Source organism: Melospiza georgiana, chromosome 8 (assembly GCF_028018845.1).
Source record: "Melospiza georgiana isolate bMelGeo1 chromosome 8, bMelGeo1.pri, whole genome shotgun sequence".
NCBI lineage: Eukaryota > Metazoa > Chordata > Aves > Passeriformes > Passerellidae > Melospiza > Melospiza georgiana.
In genome coordinates this window covers 610,773-629,332 of record NC_080437.1, presented here as the reverse complement: position 1 = coordinate 629,332, position 18,560 = coordinate 610,773, and the positions used below count along the sequence as shown (strand labels likewise).

The window sequence follows — 18,560 nt, the reverse complement described above, 5'->3', positions numbered from 1 at the left end:
AGCCATTCCCCTCCTTTTCCATCCTTTGCCCTCTTAATGGCACAACTGACATCAGTTGGGTTGAGGAAGATGATGCTTCCAAAGAGGGCAGTGAGAAAAGCCACACCAGGGCCACCGTGACCACTGGGGATGGGGGTCTGCAGATGAAATGCAGTGCATTTCTCTCTTTGAATTCCTGGTGTGGCAGGAAACACACACACATCTTGCAGAGAACAGGAAAGGTCAGGACATCTGCTCCAGAAGCCCATGAGAAGTCTACACCCCACCAACCTTCCAACTTCTGGGGCAAATAAAGCGGAGAGGAGGGATCACAGAGCTAGAATTACTTTCCATGGAGAACCATTTTTCTGCAGACACTTCAAGGCAAATCAAATGCACTGTTGCCTTAAAAATGGTTGTTTTGGTTTGGTTGGGCTTTAGTGATTTTGGTTATCAGAGCTTTTCAGGAAGACTTCAGGTAAGCCCCTCCACCAGCATCTCCTAATGCTCCATTCTCAGGCTCACCCTTTGTGAAGGACACCACAAAGCCAACACAGGCACTCAGCAGAGGGAGCTGGGATGCTCCTACTCACGTGGACCTGGAGGACAGTGGTGCCCACGGTGGTGTTCTCCAGGAGGCTGACGTTGTAGAGGGCCTTGCTGAACACGGGCCGGTTGTCGTTCTCGTTGATCAGGTTGATTTTCACCCGCGCGAAGCCGACGTGGTCCGGGACGCTCTCGTTGGCAAAGAGCTGGGCAAAATGGGAAGGCGGGGTTGGAGACACTGGGAAGCTTGGGAGAGTTGCCCGTCCTTCTTGAGTGGAGTAAACAAGGCTCTCCTCAGCTCCCTCACCAGCTGAGCCAGCTCGAGGCAAGCCACCAGCAGAGCTGGGTCAGGAGGACGGGGAGGGTTTTGGCGCCTGATAGGTGCTCTTAAAACAAAGTTTTATGCTCTAAAAAGCTTTTATGGCCCCGCTCTGCTTAAGCTCTTGCAGCTGAGCCTTTGGATGTTGGAAAGAGAAAGTGCAGAGCCAATCTCTTCCCCACCTCCTTCTTTATTATAATTTCCGATTTTTTGGCTCTTTTGTAGTGCTCCACTGTTTCACAGTGGGGATTATGATAGAATGATTTGGGTTGGGAGGAATCTTTAAAGGCCACCTAGCCCAACCTTCTGCCATGGGCAGGAATATCTTACACTAAAACCCATCCAACTTGACCCTGGATTTCCAGCAATGGGACATCCACCTCCCTGGGTATCCTGTTCCAGTGTTTCACCACCCCACGGAAAAAACCTTCCTTACAGCTAATTTAAATCAACCATCCAAAGCCATCCCCATTTGCCCTTATGGCAACAGTCCCCACTGAAATATTTGCTCCATCTTTCTCCTATGCCCTCTTCAGCTACTGGACAAGAGAGAGGAAGACGTTGAATGGCCATTTTTAGGTCATGCTGGAAACCGTGGCTGTCCCACAGAGCCCAGGGGTGCAGCCTCACCGAGAATTCATAGCGGGGAATGGTCTCGAAGTCCAGCGGCACCGCCACGCGCACACGGATGTCCGCCTTCCCCTGGATGGAGGTGGGCGAGATGATGAAGTGGTTGGAGTTGTTGCCCACCAGGTAAACCTCAAAAACGCTGTTGGGTCCCTGGGAAAGGAAAGAGCAAGGTTGGTGTTTTATTTTGTTGAAGATTGCAATGCAAGACGTTTTCCATTACCATCTGTATGGCAGATTACCTTTGTCAAGTGGGCAGCTTGCCTTATCTCTCTCTCTTTGAGTGACCACAATCACCCCTCCCTGGGAGGGGACATTGCTGATAACAGACTATTGAATGTCACTGCATGGCTGATAAGAACTATAACATCCCATTGGGAGATGCTCCACCCAGGGGGAGGAGCCAAGCATTGCTACCCAGATATAATCCAGAGGGAGGAGCCAAGCATTGCTACCCAGATACAATCCAGGGGGAGGAGCCAAGCATTGCTACCCAGATATAATCCAGGGGGAGGAGCCAAGCATTGCTACCCAGATATAATCCATATAATCCAGAGGTTTTGAGACACCAGCATGGCTTTCTCCATGGGATTCCCCAGAGGAACAGCAGCTGCCTCTCCTTCCACTGGATCTTCAGAGGAAGAATACATCCTTCTCTACAGATCCCCCTGCTCCAACAGAACCACCCCTGACACTGCAGGAGGGCTGAGCCACATTTCCAATGGGACTGCCACCAACAGCCTGACCCACAGGGTGTCAGGTTGGGTTCTGACTCTGTCAGTGTTGTTCTACTGTACTGCATTGTTTATTTTATCCTTTTTTTTTCTTCCCTATTAAAGAACTGTTATTTCCCGCTCCTATATTTTTGTCTGAGAGCCCCCTTAATTTAAAATTCATAGCAATTGGGAGGGGTGGGGAGGGTTTACATTCTCCATTTCAGGGGAGGCTCCTGCCTTCCTTAGCAGACTCCTGCCTTTCCAAACCGAGATCTATTTACAAAATCCATGTGCACGTGATGGGAGTGGGAATGCGCCTCTGGGATGAGCCCGCGCAGCACACAGAGGGAAAGTTCCTTTTGAAGGTGCACACACCACACAGGGGGTCACACACTGGGATTTCACTGCCCCAGGCTGGGGGCACATCCTGGGTGCCTCTCCCACACAGAAGGCTTTTCCCAGTAAGGCAGCTCAAACTGGGAACTGGGAAAACTCCTCCTCTCCCAAGATCTAGCCAGCAAAGCAGCGAGGTCACTGACATACTGATGCTTTTGGAGCCTTGCTCTGAGCACAGCCCCCTTCCCAGAGCACAGCCCAGCAGAGCACATGAAAAGCAAGCTCAGAAGCTGCCAGAGATGAATTTCCAATTTTCCCTGAATGACCTCCCTCCTATCAGAAAAAGTGGCCAATTAAATGCACGAAGGGGCACTAATAGCAAAAGCTGCCTAAGTGTGACCGCTGAGAGCGGGTGACATGAGCAGAATCTCTGCCTTGCCCTGCTCCTTGCACACCTCCAAGCAATCCATGGAGCTGAGGGCACACTGAGCATCTCCCAGGGGAGCCCCACAGCAGGAGCAAGCCCTGAGGACACCCACAGAACCACACAAGGGCACCCAGTGCCTCGGGAGCACAGCAGTGCTCTGCTGGTGGACAGTGGGGGCGTCTCAGGGTAGATCAGCACCTTCCACGAGCTGTTTTAGTGCTGAACGAGGAAGTGAGGGATGCTCCCAACACCCCAGACACACCCCTGGAAGGGAGGGAGGGAGCAGAGGATAGAGAGAATGGCAGAAGGAAGCATTACTTCCCAGGCAATTTCGTGCCCTACCCTCAGGATGTCAGTTTACAACAAATGGCCATTTCCCACTTCCCACCAGTGACAAAAAGCTACTCCATTGAGGAATTCCTGCCCATCTCTGCTGAGGAGCCCTCAGGATCTCCCCCAGGGCCTGCACCCTCCCTGCAGTACACGAGAGCACCTTTTGTGGCAGTGAGATGAGAGGGATTTTCTTGGAAGCCAGAGAAGAGTGAGTTTGTTGGAGGCACGAGATAAAAGTTGAAACATCAAAAGAAATCCAAGTATTTGCAGGAAGAGAGCCAGGTGGATTAATTCCCCTCTATCTGGGGAAGGAGATCAGCTCCAGATACCCACTATCCCTAATTAGCAGCCCCTCCAGTGCCTCAGTCTCCCCACGTGAGGTCTGGAGAAGGGGAATGCAGCTGCCTCTGGGGAGGGCTGCTGTGAGTTGCCATTTATATATTTATTCAGCTATTTATTTTTTTTGCCTGGGCCCCCATGCTGCTTTCCTTGCTCCTGGTTCCCAGAGCTTGCGAGCCCCCTGCGGATGCCTGAAAGCACATCTGAATATTCAAATTGTTATCAGCTGCCCAGCAGAAGGGCCTGGCTAAGCCAGGCTCACAGCAAGGACCCCCCACTCCAGAGGAAGCCACGGGGAGCTGCTTACATTTCCCTCACCCCTTTCTACCTGCTCCTGCCACCCAGAGCAAACAACAGATTTGAAACGTGGTTGGGAAGAGGAAAAACAAGCGCTGCATCCCCGGGCTCTCAAAGGGCCCGGTGTGCAGTGATCACAGCCTGCATCATCTCCTCGCAGTGCCGAGGGTGAGGATGAGGATGTTATCAGTGACCTGCTTCATGTGCTCATTCCCCTCTCCACCCCCTGACCTCCCAGCTCCCACATCGCTCGAGTTTTTCCCCACCACTGCAAACAAACCGAGCCCCTTGCCTTCCTTTAGAGCCACAAATTAGGGAGCAGCCTGCCAAAGCTCAGCAACCCTCCCACAATAAACCTGTCTCCCTCTGAAACAAATGGACCCATAAAAAGCAGGTTTTGGAAGAGGGAAGTTTGCTCTCTCCCAACGCCGGGGTGCAGCCGCGCGTCTTCCAGCTCCTCTCATCCCATCGGGGCCTGCCCTCGCCGTGCCTCAAGGCTGCTGCCCACTGCCTCCTTCCTGGCACTCAAATCTCCCAGGCAGCACCACAACTGAGGGAAATTTTGGGTTGATCCAAAATTTTGGGTTGTTTCAGCTCAAAGGCAACTGGAGCCGCAGTTGGGTGTAATCGCGGCTTTGTTCTCCTCGGAGCGCGCAACCGGAGCTGCCACACCAACCTGACACCCAAACCCTGCTTCCAAAACAGCCACCCCTGGCTGGCCACACAGCATTTCTGGACATTTTGTGACAGGCCTGGTTGGCAGCCTGAAATCCCCTCTGAAACTGCAGGGGAGAGCCCAGGGCACAGGCAGGAGGGGCTCAGGAGCTCAGGTGAGAGGTGCCATCAGGTGGGTCCAGCTGTCACCCCAGAGATCTGAAACTCCAGGTGGGACCTGCTCGTGCACCTGCTGTGATTCATGGACAGAAATCTGCTCTCCCAGCTTGCAATCCACGCTCACGTGGCAGAGTTCAGGAAACCCCTGCTCCCACCAGGAGGCTGGGGCAGCCGCATCAGCGGTTTCAGCTGGGACTGAGGATGGATCATTGTCTCCACTGCTGCTTTTTCACCCACTATCACCCGCTGGCTTCATCCATCACTAACGCTCCCACTCAGCCCCTTCCTCATGGCAGCACACCCAGAAATGCTTCAGGAACGATTCCACCTTCCAGCAGTCACAGCAAATGTTTAGCATCACTTACCAATGGGTAAACAAGAAAACAGAGTAAAAAATAAAATAAGCCAAATCCCTAGACAAGCAGACAACCCTTCCTCAACAGCACCATTCCCTGAGGCGCAGGGGTAGGCTGATTTCCTGCAATCATTTCCAGCACAAAGTGAGCTAGGCTTGGGAAAAGCAGCCTGGGAATCCTCACTTTTGTCCTTTTCACGCTGCCTCAGTACAGATTTGCCTTTGGGCCCCTCAGTGCAATTTGCTTTTCCAAAATGAAGAGCCCCGCCTTCCCGGAGTGCAAAATCCAGTGCAACTCCAGCTTTCCTCCCAGTCACTTTCCAGGCACTTTCTGGGCTATTACCTGCAACAAGCTATGGAGGATTTAATATCCTTCATTCTGAATTCATTCAAATTCTGTTTGTGTTCTAATCCAAAGGAAGGAAAGAGCTGAGAGTTCAGGAGTGGAGGTGAAGCAAGGGGAAAGAAGAAGTTGGGGTTTTTTTGAAAGCAATTAGTGCCTTTTTGTAGGATAACTTAGGCCTGGCTCTAGTGGGTCAGACACAAACAGTACTTAATCCCCCCTCTGAAAACACAGGGCACGAGGGGGTTATTCCCTGCACCCATTTCAAAGCATTTAACTCAGAGCAGCCCCTCTGGGTGCTGCCTGCCTCTCTCCCAGAGCACAGCCCGCTTGGGATGCCAGCACCCCTCTCCCACCCTGTGCCAATAACCCTTTTGAGAGCTCACTGGGCACTGGCATTTGTGCCCTGCATCCCTAAGGATCTCACTGGGTTGGCAGGCAGTGCAGGAGGCCTGGAGCAAAAAGCTCCCCAGCCCTTCTGATCCCCCTCCCCAAGCTAGCAGCCCTATTCTCCCATCTTTTTGTCCCTCCCAAGTGTCAGCCCTTGCCTGCTCCCTCCCTCATGGAGGAGTTTTCTCCTTCCCTGCTCTCCCCAGGTTATCTGCTGAATTCCACACACGCCTGCACAGACGGGGATCAATCCGAGGCTGCCTCGCCTTCAGCTTATCTCTGCTCCAAATGATTGATTTTCCCTCTTTAAGGGTAATTTGCTGGTGAATTCCGTGTATTGCAAAAACCCCTGTGAAATCTAATTCAGCCCGAACTGGCAGCTGGCACTTTGGGGAGAGAATACTCGTGTGCCGTCAATTCCCCTTTACAGTTCCTTGCCATGTAGATCATATTTATAGTGCTTGTGCCTGTCATATGCATATATATGCTCTGGATGAATCATATATTGCCACCTGCACACTCATGGGCACACAGGATATCCTGGTGGGGGTCTCTGGTGGAGCTCAGTGCAACAAAGGGAGCGTATTCCCACAGCCCAGATTCTCCTTATTTAAAATTCCCCATTTACCTTCCTCGATATGCTTATTTTAGAGAATTGTTTCAAAATGATTTTAAAATGTCAGGCCATCGTGGCGGTGCTTCAGACAGCTTCTGCCCTTTTCTTCCTCTTCACTCAACCATGCAGAGCTGGTTTCCCTGGCATGCCCTGGCAGAGCAGGCTGCTGCTCCCCTTAACAGGAATCCATGGAAACAGGGGGATGCCCCAAAGGATGCCCTGCTCCTTTTCCTGGATGGCCAAACCCTTGCCTTCTACCCGTGATACTGCATCAAGCCACCAGGTATGGAACACCAGCATATCAAAAGAACACCCATGTCTCCCAAATCAGCATCCATGTTTCCCAAATTCCAGCCCAGCAGCAGAGGAGAATAGGCAGAATAGAATAGAATAGAATAGAATAGAATAGAATAGAATAGAATAGAATAGAATAGAATAGAATAGAATAGAATGGAATGGAATGGAATGGAATGGAATGGAATGGAATGGAATAGAATAGAATAGAATAGAATAGAATAGAATAGAATAGAATGGAATGGAATGGAATGGAATGGAATGGAATGGAATGGAATGGAATAGAATAGAATAGAATAGAATAGAATAGAATAGAATAGAATAGAATAGAATAGAATAGAATGGAATGGAATGGAATGGAATGGAATGGAATAGAATAGAATAGAATAGAATAGAATAGAATAGAATAGAATAGAATAGAATAGAATAGAATAGAATAGGCAGAATATCTTCTGCCCTTTTCTTCCTCTTCACTCAACCATGCAGAGCTGGTTTCCCTGGCATGCCCTGGCAGAGCAGGATGCTGCTCCCCTTAACAGGAATCCATGGAAACAGGGGGATGCCCCAAAGGATGCCCTGCTCCTTTTCCTGGATGGCCAAACCCTTGCCTTCTACCCGTGATACTGCACCAAGCCACCAGGTATGGAACACCAGCATATCAAAAGAACACCCATGTCACCCAAATCAGCATCCATGTATCCCAAATTCCAGCCCAGCAGCAGAGGAGAATAGGCAGAATAGAATAGAATAGAATAGAATAGAATAGAATGGAATGGAATGGAATGGAATGGAATGGAATAGAATAGAATAGAATAGAATAGAATAGAATAGAATAGAATAGAATAGAATAGAATAGAATAGAATAGACAGAATAGCTTCTGCCCTTTTGTTCCTCTTCACTCAACCATGCAGAGCTGGTTTCCCTGGCATGCCCTGGCAGAGCAGGATGCTGCTCCCCTAACAGGAATCCATGGATCTCAGAGCCATAGGAAATGGGGGATGCCCCAAAGGATGCCCTGCTCCTTTTCCTGGATGGCCAAACCCTTGCCTTCTCCCTGTGATACTGCACCAAGTCACCAGCATATCCAAAAATGACACAACCCTGTTTCCCAAATCAGCATCCACATCTCCCAAATTCCAGCCCAGCAGCAGATGAGCCCTCTGAGTTAACCCCAACCTGTCCCAGAGCTCAGGGCCCTTGTTCTCAGCCTGGAAACAACCCTTGCTGTAAAAGCAGATAAGTCAGTGCTTTGATCTTCTGCCTCACACACAGCATTTATGTGAGCCATCCTGCTGAACCACCACAATGTGAGTGAGGAGAACCCAACCACAGCCTGGGGGTGTCCAGTTGAGTGCAGGCTCAGCCTGAACACGGGGAAGCCTCAATGGATTTTCCTAAGCAGCTCTCGAATGGCTTGGGAAAGCTGTTCAAGGGTCTGCTCTCTGTGTGGCAGGGAGAGAAGCTCAGCTGCACAGCAGATAGTGCTTTTTTCTTGGCTCACAGAACCCCAGAATGGTTTGGGCTGGAAGGGATCACAGAGCTCAGCTCATTCCAGCCCATGGGCAGGGACACCTTCCACGAGACAGGTTGCTCAAGAAGGCTGAATCAAAAGCCCTGTGCAAACCCTGTGTACTCATTTCCCTCTCAGTAAATCCTGGAGAATGCAGAAAGGAAAAGCAGCACACCTGGCTGAACACCCCAAATCCATCTGTGGGGCCACCTCAGCTCGGCTCAGCTCCTCTTGAGGAGCTCCCCATCCCACCTCACAGCCCCCAGACCATGGCTGCGTTTGGGGTGAAATGTGGGGTTCTGCAGGGGCTGGGCTCTGAGGAAGGGCTTCTCCTTGGAGACACTCGCTTGGGAACCTTGTCTGAGAGGTTAATGCCAGCTGAGCTGCAGAAAGGCACTTACAGCACAGAGGGAAAGCCAGGCACAGGCTTTCAAGTGTGGTCTTGTGCGCCTCAGAAATGCATTTTTAAGTGCTTTGCTGAATGGTTTAATCTGACTCCGTCCAAAAGCCATCATTTCAGTTTGTGCAAAACACACCAGAAGAAAGAAAGGCCAAAAACCCCACGGTTAACAAAGGCTGTGTGGGCCTGGCTTTGAAAAGCCTTGTTTAACAGCCCTGGCAGCCCACACGGTGCGTGTTAAAGGCCAGACCCATGTGACAGCCCTTTCCCCAGCTCCACAAAGGCTCAATGACAGGAGGAAAACCACCCAGACCCACAGGACCCCCGCACGGGGCGCAGTCCTGGCTGCTCCCTCAGCAAGCTGGAGGGCTAAAGGAGCGATGCCTGAATTTTCCAGAGGGGCTCAGGAAATAACCCAACGTGCCAAGGGAATCTCCCAGGACTCTGTGACATAAGGTTGGGGGCAGGAGACACACTCGAGCAAAGCGATCTTCCCAAAGACTCCGGTTCTGATTTCCCACGTCTCAACCCATCTGCTCTCATTTATTTCTCTCTCTGCTTCCCCCGGAGGTGTGTACCACTCTCTCCTGGTTTCCCTCTGCCCCTCACACACAAATGAGTCGTGGCATCTTGCAGCGCGGAGCCAGAGCTGCCAGAGCAGCTCCTGCCAGCCCCGTCCTCAGTGCCATCCCTGCCTGAAGTTCTTGGTCCTTGCCAACGCATCCCTGCACCCACAGAGAGAGGAGAGAGCCCGGTGCCACCTCAGCCACCTCCAATCCAGATGGTTTGCAAACCCCTCACAGCTCTCACGGGGCGCTGGAGCATCCAAAACATCTCTGCCAGGCAGCTACAGAACCTTCCTGTAGTTTGTTTCACTGAAACTTGGTGGGTCTTCAGGGCTCCACAAATACTTCCCTGGGAAGCAGTGCTGCCTGCAGGTGCAGTCCTACTTCTATCTCATGCACATCTTTTTCATAAGCTGGGCATCTTCTCCCTTTTTTCCCCCCCAAAGTGCTACCTTGACAGTTAACAAGCATCCATGAGAGGAAATAGGGAAGATCCATCACAGGATAATGCAGGGGAAAAAAGGTAACCAATTTCTTATAACTTTTCCCCCTCCAGATATTCCAAGAATCAGCTCTCCTCTGCTTCTTATCAGTGAAAATAATGCCACGGTCAAAGCAATCTGTGTTAATATGATGGTCTCTGGAGACGTGTACAGTAAAACTCCTTCAGACTCCCTCAGCACAAGAGATCCTCTCTCAGCAGTTTTGAAAATCTCAGCTAATTCTTTTGGGGAAATCTCAGGAAGTGAAAGAAATACATCAAAAGAACAGCGTGTATTTTTTGCTGGTGCAATGGGGAAGGCGAGGCTATTTTTTATTCTCCCATTTTAAAATTAGCAAGGCTGAAAAGTGAATTCTTGAATGGGAGTCACTCCAGTAAAATGAGCTTTTAACCAGAAATAATGACAGATCCTTCATCCTGGTGGCACAAACAGAAGTGTTACAATGCCCTTCAAGAATGGATCTGCTGACATCTCTCAGCAAGCACGACAGCAGCTCTATTCAGAAACTATCCTAAGCATCTGTCATATCCATATCTTCTTTATTAGCAATTGACATTTTCAAGAAAAAACAGTCTCTTTATCTGCTTAATAGCTCATCTGCACCTCTTCAGGCTGAACTCATAACTCCTGCGTGGTGACATCATGTCACCAGTAAGTTATTAGTTCTCTGTCATAATCACTTCAGATGGGAAAAAATGGGATTTCTGGGTGGCTTGACGAGACGGGGTGAGCTCCACCCAGGGCTGGGGAATGGCAAATCCATCTGCTCAGCCAGAAAAGGCAACTTGAAAGATGCACATTTTAACTGACCCACCGGGATTTTGGGGGCTGGGCGGGGGGGGATGCTTTGTTTCCCATTACCTGAAGCATCAGGAACACATCCAGGTGTTGCTTTGCCACGATGCTGGATGGAGCTCTGAGCCACCTCTCTAGTGGAAGCTGTCCCTGCCTGTGCCAGGGGGGTTGGAAGGAGCCGATCTTTCAGGTCCCTTCCAGCCCAACCCGTTTATGATGGCATTTATTGTGACAAACCCTGTGCCCTCACCTCCTGCTCAGCCCCGAGAGTTTTGGACAGCTCACCATGAGGTGTCAGCACTGCTTTGGAGCAGGCAGCGTGGCGGGGCTGGGGGGGACCAGCACACGGGAGCAGCCAGACGTGAGCTGCACAAGCCAAATAATCAGAGTAATTGAGGGCTGGGAGCCCAGGGCTGGAGCAGAGGCTGCAGCCTCAAGCACGGCGCGGATCGGCGCGTGACGAACGGGAGCTCCACTGACACGTGGGAGCAGCAAGGCTCCAAAGCTCCTGCCTTGTTTGCAGTGATGAACTGGCACCCCAGTCCTCCCCACTCCCAGGGGCATCTCCCACGTCCTCCCTGATTTGGCTTGGGGCTCCTGTCCTCCCTGTCCCAGGACAACTCCTGCCTTGCTAAACCAGACTGGCAAAGCAGTGCCTGACAGGCAGGAGGCAGGCAGGGATCAGCCTCCCAGACAATCCTATTTTCTGGCTCTCAGGGGCCCTGCAATCCTGCACACTGGGGAGGGAAACTGGGCTCTGGTACGCGGCAAACAGAGCAATGGCAGCAGTGAGAGATGGAAAAGGGGATGTTGGGACAGGACCGTGCAGTGACCTCTCCCCTGCCCACCCCGAAACCCAACCAGTGCTACCCCACAGAGGAGGGAGAGGAAAGCTCACCTCGTCCTTGTCCTGCACCTGGATGTAGAGGGGCAGGGCGAATCCCACCTGGGCCAGCTCTGTGATGGCCACGCTGTACTCGGAGCTGTTGAACTCGGGGGCGTTGTCGTTGACGTCGATGACCAGGATGTTGAAGGTGGTGGTGACGCTGGCGTTGGAGGGCGTGCGGTCGTCGTTCAGCTCCGTGCCCTGCAAGGACACAAAACAGGGCGGCCTTTGCTCTCCAGGAGGAATGAGTGCAAAGACAGTGAGACACTCTTGCAGCTTTCTCCTCCTCCACTTTGCCACGGAAGGATTCCCAATTGGCTCTGCCACTGTTCCATTAAAGCATAGAGATGTCAGACCAGCTTTCCCATCACTCATGCTTTAGTCTCACAAAAACCTTCCCAGGGGTTTAACATTTCCCTCAGGATGGCTGTGGCCAAGTTCTCCTGCAACAGGTTGGCAGGATCTGGAGTTGCACAACAACAGGAGATTTCCCTGCCACAAGTGTTTAAACACAAAAAATGTCTTTTGTGAGATGTAGGGGACAGTTCGCAAACTAAGGGAAGGCTCAACAGGGCAAAGAGCACTCCTGCTCTCTCCTCTGCCATCCCTGATGTGAGAGCTGACAGTGAACCACTCAGTATGCTAAGAAACACAGGGATGGAAAACTAGGGCACCAGAGGAAAAGAAGACTTAGACCTTAAAATAGGTTTGGCAACACGTGCCTAAGTACAGAGCTGAGTCATGAGTCCACATCACACCTCTGTCTCAAGAAGGACTTTAATTCTGCCTTCCCAAGAAGAGAGTGCAGATTTTAATGCCAGAGAAGCAGGACTCATGGAACAGCCTTTTCAAGGCGAGTCCCTCCTCTTGTCCCTTGGATAATCTTGCTGTGCTGTGGGCAGGGAAAAGCAGCGCTCTCACGACCCACACGGCTCATTGCTATTCACTGCTTCTGCACACAGCAGCAGAACAGGCCGATCCCAGCGAGGAGCAGCCCAGCTGTATTTTCGCTGTGTGCTCCAGGATGAGAGCAGCAGGGAACATTTTGGGTGCTGGGGCTGCGGGATGCACAGAGCTGGCATTTGCGGGAGGACGCGGGGCTTGTGGGGAGAGGACGTGGAAATCTGTCAGAGCAACAGAACGTGGCTGGAACTCCATTGTCATGCAGGCAGGGAAACGGGCAAGTTTTCAGGCCCACAAACCTTTCCAAGATGAAACGGATATTTTTGTCCCCATTAAAACCAGACAATCTTTCCTCTCTTGATTTTTGAAGCTGTAAAAGCCTGAATGAAGCCGTACCAGGGGTGGGTGAGATCTCCTCCTCACACACACAAAGCCTCACGGTGTGAACTGTGTCTGGGACCTAGAGGGGTGATTCCTTGTGCCTCTGCCCCCTCCAAGGAAGCACCACACTTGCCAAAACAAGAAGGCAATGTGCTGGCTGCCTCCCTCCCAATCAATGACCCTCCCTACGCTGCTGATTTTTCCCCACCCCGGCCCAGCAGAATCCATACTTCTAAACGTGTTTCCAACCAGCTGCCCAGCTTGGTATTGATTTTAATTACAGGGCTGTGAGCAGAGCCAGGGAGTCACTCTCAGGTGGGGCTGGAGGGGCTGGAAAGCCACGCTCCATTGCCTTTTCTTGACAAGGCAACTTCCAGCATCCCTCCCTCCCCGTGCCAGGAAGGCACAGATGATGCCCTGTTACACCACTGCCTGCTGACAAGGCAAAATGTCCTGTTTATCCAGGGCTATGGTGGGGAGAAAGAGGGAAAACGGGCAAAAGTAGGAACAATTCAGGTTCCTGAGCATGTATCTGGTCCTGTGTGCAAGCCTGGGGTATCTGCATGCCGCCAGCAGGCACAGCCACAGGTAGGATGGCAAAAATGCCCTCAATCATCAAGTTTTGGGCCACCAGACAAGGTGACTGTTGTTGCCCTGATTTTTTAAGTTTTTCTAAGCCTTCTGATGTTTACATGATTATAACGAACTTTCTCACACACTTTCTGTAAATAACTCATCGTTTTGCGTTCTTTTGGAGGAGCAGAAATTTGACGGACTGTTGGTTTGCCCAGTGTCATTGGAGAGGTGGCACTGTCACCCTCCAACCCACTGCCACTTTCAGAAATCTATAAATGTTGGAGTCAGAAAATAAACTTCCCCTTTCCACCTTGAGAGCAGCAGTGTGTGTGTGTGTGTGGTGTTATTTCACGTCCTGCGGTGACAGACCGTGTTTAACATCTCGCTTGGTCAGCGCATCGTGGCTCTGGATGCCCAAGAGAAAGAACAGGTTTGCAGCAGCATTACGGGGGTGTCCCCAGCAGGATGTCCTCCCCATCCTGCCCCGTCCATGTGCTCCCCAGCTGGAGCAGTCTCACCTTCACCGTGAGGATGAACCCGGCGGTGTAGAAGGGATTTTCCCTGTCCAGGGGCCCATTCAGGGTCAAGGCTCCACTGATGTAGTCCAGTGCAAAGATGCTGTTGGTGTTACCTGAGAAAAACAACAGGAATGTGAGCACAAGCAGCTGGCACACAAAACAGTGCTGGAGGCAGCAGGGAGGGGAGCAAGAGGACACAGACTCCAAGATATGGACACGGGAACCTGGCACACTGTTCCAACGTGCTTTGAAATGTCATGGCTGTAACACTGCCCTCCTCCTCTCACCTGCCCCAGCTCAGGGCTCAAAATGGGGCTCTCCTTCCACAGCCAAAAGCTGCCAATGCTGGAGGCAGCTGAGGAATTTCAAAGGGTTTAAAGTATTAAAATCTGCAACAGCAAAGCTGAAAGCAGGACCAAATCCAGCTGCTCCCCTCTGAGTGAGCACTCGCATTTGCAGGGTACTGTGTTCCTGGGGTGGGCATGGCCTCTCTCCTAAAATCCAGGGGTTATGGGACATCAGCCCAGGATAACACAGGGAGGCACAGATGGACCAAGCTCATGAGGAATTCTGCACAAACAGGGGGTGGTTTAGCTTGCCAGAGGGTGCTGAGGGGGATACAAGTCCAAATGTACTCAAGGAGAGGCTGCAGAGCTTAAAGAAAGAAAAAAATTCTATCAAGTAATAGAGAAGCCTCACACAGCTCAGGAATTTCTTAGCTGGGTGTATTAGAAGCCAGTGAAAGTATCAGCAAAATACTGTGGGCACTTGCCCTGCTTTTGTGCTCTTGCCATGTGTGTTGACCTTTTGCAGCTGCCTGGCTTTCCTCTGCTGGAGCAAAATTTGGCTCCTGTGCCTGTCCCTGCATGCAGGCAAGGAGCCAGGATGCCACAGAGCACCCCATCCCATCCCATCCCATCCCATCCCATCCCATCCCATCCCATCCCATCCCGTCCCGTCCCGTCCCGTCCCGTCCCGTCCCGTCCCGTCCCATCCCATCCCATCCCATCCCATCCCATCCCATCCCATCCCATCCCATCCCATCCCATTGATCCCATCCCATTGATCCCATCCCATCCCATCCCATCCCATCCCATCCCATCCCATCCCATCCCATCCCATCCCATCCCATCCCATCCCATCCCATCCCCAGCTTGAATTTCCTCTGGAATTGGACACTCAGAGGGGATTAAGACAACATGCTTTGTGGGAATCCACAAAATCAGGGGGTTTTGGGAAAGCTGCAGAAGGCAGGCCCCAGAGACAGCAGAACTGTGATTGGAGCTAAGCAGCAGCCATGAGATAGGTCAGCAGAAAAAATGTGTAAAAAGTAGAGAAGCAAGGACAAATAGAACAATGGTCTGTGTATTAACGTTTGTCTAGAATAACTCTCTAAGCTACAGAAAAGTTGATCTAGCAAGATATTAGAAAGTTCTAAGATTAATAATGGAGCTCTGTGCACTGTGTTTTAAGGCTCACAAGCAGGTATTGTATTTGAAATAAGCAAGCATTGTTTAACCAAAGGTACGTGTGCTTATGGTGGTTGGATAGAACTACTGTCAATGTGCTTTTGCTTTGTGTGATTGGCCAAAAAACTGATAAAGTAAGTTGTAACATTAAGTTCTTGGTCTGCTGCTGGGGATGTGAGCTGGTGGCATCTTCCCATTGTCATAACCATGGAATGAGGGTGATGCTGGAAAATCAAACAGTTCAAGGCACGTTCCACAGCAGTCCCATCCCATTTGTGATTTGCACAGATCCCCCAACCAGCAATAATGCTCGAGTGTCATGGCCAGCAGACACCAAAAGCACAATGTCCTGCTTGGGAACATGCCTGTGGCAGCTCCAGGTGCTCTCCCTGTGAGCCAGACAAAAGCCAGCAGTTGGTGTGTGGAGCCTGGGACACCCGACACCAGCCTGGCACAAAAGCAGAGCAGGCTGCTGAATTAGTGATGCCCAGGCAGGTTATATATCCAGGCATATGGTCACCCACACAGCTCCCCTCAGCATCCTGAGGCATGCAGAAACCCCTGAACCGACGCAGACAGGAGCCAGGAAACCCTGCAGGAAAATTCCAGTCATCCCAGTCAAAAGGAAGTAAAAAATAAATCCTGTCTTCTCAATACATCTCAGCACGAACGAAACACACACAGCATTTGTCATTTCCCTGGAAGGGAGCTGCAAGACAGATCTGCTGCCACAGAAAGTTGTTTCCCATCACTCAGCATCCACCTTGCTCCCTTCCAACCTCTGTTGGATCACAGCTGTGACCACAGCAACGCTGCGAGGGCCCTGACGAAGGAGGAGTGGTGAGGAGGACTCCGTGGATAGCAGAAGGCTAATTAATGACTTTATTATCCTATATTATTCTATACATCTAAAACTGGACCTGCCAAGCACTCAGCCTTGCTCACACTGCTCCCTGCTCCCTTCCAACCTCTGTTGGATCACAACCTTCCTTGTACAGCAATGCTGCGAGGGCCCTGACGAAGGAGGAGTGGTGAGGAGGACTCCATGGATAGCAGAAGGCTAATTAATTACTTTATTATCCTATGTTATTCTATACATCTAAAACTGGACCTGCCAAGCACTCAATGCTGCACACACTGCTCTGAATCCCGTGACTGTCACCCAACACACACACACCACACACTTGGCCGAAACAAAACATTCTCACTTCGGCTAAACAATCTCCATATTGCATTTCACTTTTGCACAAACACAGGCACAGCAAATGATAGTAATTGTTTTTTTCTTTCACGTTCAGAGAATGTGAATCCCAGGAATATTCTTGGGAAGAATTGTGCCTTGCTTTTCTCTGTGAAGGGAAATGTGGGGCTGCGTCCTCGGGATGGCCAAAGCCTCCAGGTCTGGCCGTCACCTCCTTCCCATCCAGGAGCTGCCCTGGGCCTCTCCTCTCTCTCCCAGAGCCCCAGGTGCCTTGACACCTTTCTCCCCATTCTATCTTCCCCCTGGACAGAATTCCCCCATTCCTGTCCTTGCTCCTCCCTTCTCTCCATCCCAAATGCCCCACTGAGCTCAACGAGCTCACCAGGCTACTTAAAATATTAGCAATGGCCTTGTGGGTTTTTTCCCTGATCTTTTGCTGCTGAACATGAAGATCTCCAGTCTCCTCCCCTCCTTCCATCCTGGCTTCCCACCTTCCTGCTGTAATTTATGGCTGACTCCTTGGGAAGCTTCCCCTGCTCCCAGCTTTGAAGGACGTGCCAGGAGATGGATGGGGCCGTGCTGCCAGGCATTTCAATGCTCCAGGACACCAGGTTGCCATGGCAAAGTTTGGGCCTCAGGGTCACCTCCGCCTGATATCAAGTGTAATAAAATGCAGAAACAATGGAATTCGGTGGAATTAGGTCAATAGGGGAGGAATTTGACTAAACGCAGCGCTGTGTTCCGCGTCCTAAAAAAGGGTCATGCGTTTCAGATTTGACCATGGTGGCTTTTTGAAGGATGGGCAACTAAACTGGGGGCCCAAAGGCATCCCAGGCTGCTCATCAGAGGCTTTTCTCTAGCTCAGCCTCCCCAACACCATCAGATACTCATCCTAGGCCCGCTGGGGCTTCCTTTCTCCTAGCAGAGAGTTCCTGGCTTTGCAGATTAGCAAATTTAGGGGAAGAAGTGTCTGGCTTTGCAGATTAGCAAATTTAGGGACAGAAGTGTCCCCAAAACCTCTCTAACCACCACTTCCTCGCTGCTCTGACCAGTGATCCCTGCTGAACAATGCCCATTTCCCCGAGACATTTTCCTTGCCAAAATCTCTCTGATCATCTTCATGTGCCTTCACTTTCCAGAGAACAAAGGGGAAAAAAAAAAAAAGGTGGGGAGAAATTTGCCGATTTTTGTCTTTCCTCCCTCTGGAGAGACCAGAGGTACATGCAGGCATGTGGCAGAAATTAAAGGATGGGAAAGGCTGAACAGCAAAATGGGGGGAGAGAGAGAAGAAAAACAAGGCGGGAAATGTTTTAAACATCAGAAAGACAGAGGGAAAGGGGAGAATGACAATGAGAAAAAATTGAGAACTCTGGGACAGCAGTACCAATCTACTTCTGGCAGACTTCTTTGTCCCACCTGGCAAAGAACAGGCTTGCTCAGGACCTACAAACCCAGCTTTTTGTTATGACACAAGGGTCAAGAAGGAGGGGTTTCTCACCCATCTGCCTGCGTGCAGGTGCAGGGGCAGCAGCAGCTCCTGCATGCACTGCAGCCATTCAGGGGCCTGGGAAGGCAGGCACTGGGGGGATGCTGGCTGGGGGCACTGAGATGGATCACAGGAGCCCATTCAGAGTGTTTTTCCAAGCTCATTGAGGAACGGATGGTGGCATAGGCATCATTTTGGAGAAACGCTGCTATAACGAGGGGTTTTATAGATGAGAGCCATAATGTTTAATTGCCCTCAGCCAAGCTCTCAGTTTAAAAAGGCTGTTAAAAGTACTGGCTCAAACCCAGAGAAAGGAGGGTGGGGGGGAAGAAAAAGGGGGAAAAAAAGGGGGAAAAAACCACACCATCCATATCTCCTCCTTCCTCCCTACCCCTTTAGCCCTGAGCACCTTTTAAGGGAGAGATGCAGCCACTGCCCTGCTCTAGTGAAGAGCCACCTGTCAGCCAGGGCCAGCTGTTTTCCCAGGGCAGGATAACTGGGCTGCTCACGTTGGGAGCCAGGGCTGAACTTGGAGCGTGTGACTTTCACGAGATGTGAAAGGGGAACCCATCACACACCTTGCTCCGGATAATTTATTAATCAAAATGTGCTCC

General features: G+C 51.0%; 1 protein-coding gene across 1 annotated transcript in view; it reads right to left on the bottom strand.

Moving 5' to 3' along the window:
* The window catches only part of CDH23 (cadherin related 23), a 217,816-nt gene that overhangs the window by 93,687 nt on the left and 105,569 nt on the right, over nucleotides 1–18,560 (bottom strand). The window contains exons 10-13 of the mRNA XM_058029323.1: nucleotides 13,791–13,903; nucleotides 11,425–11,613; nucleotides 1,475–1,624; nucleotides 573–731 (exon numbers count right to left, since the gene is read on the bottom strand). Of these exons, the coding sequence (XP_057885306.1) occupies nucleotides 573–731; nucleotides 1,475–1,624; nucleotides 11,425–11,613; nucleotides 13,791–13,903 (611 nt within the window). The remainder of the gene's footprint in view (nucleotides 1–572; nucleotides 732–1,474; nucleotides 1,625–11,424; nucleotides 11,614–13,790; nucleotides 13,904–18,560) is intronic.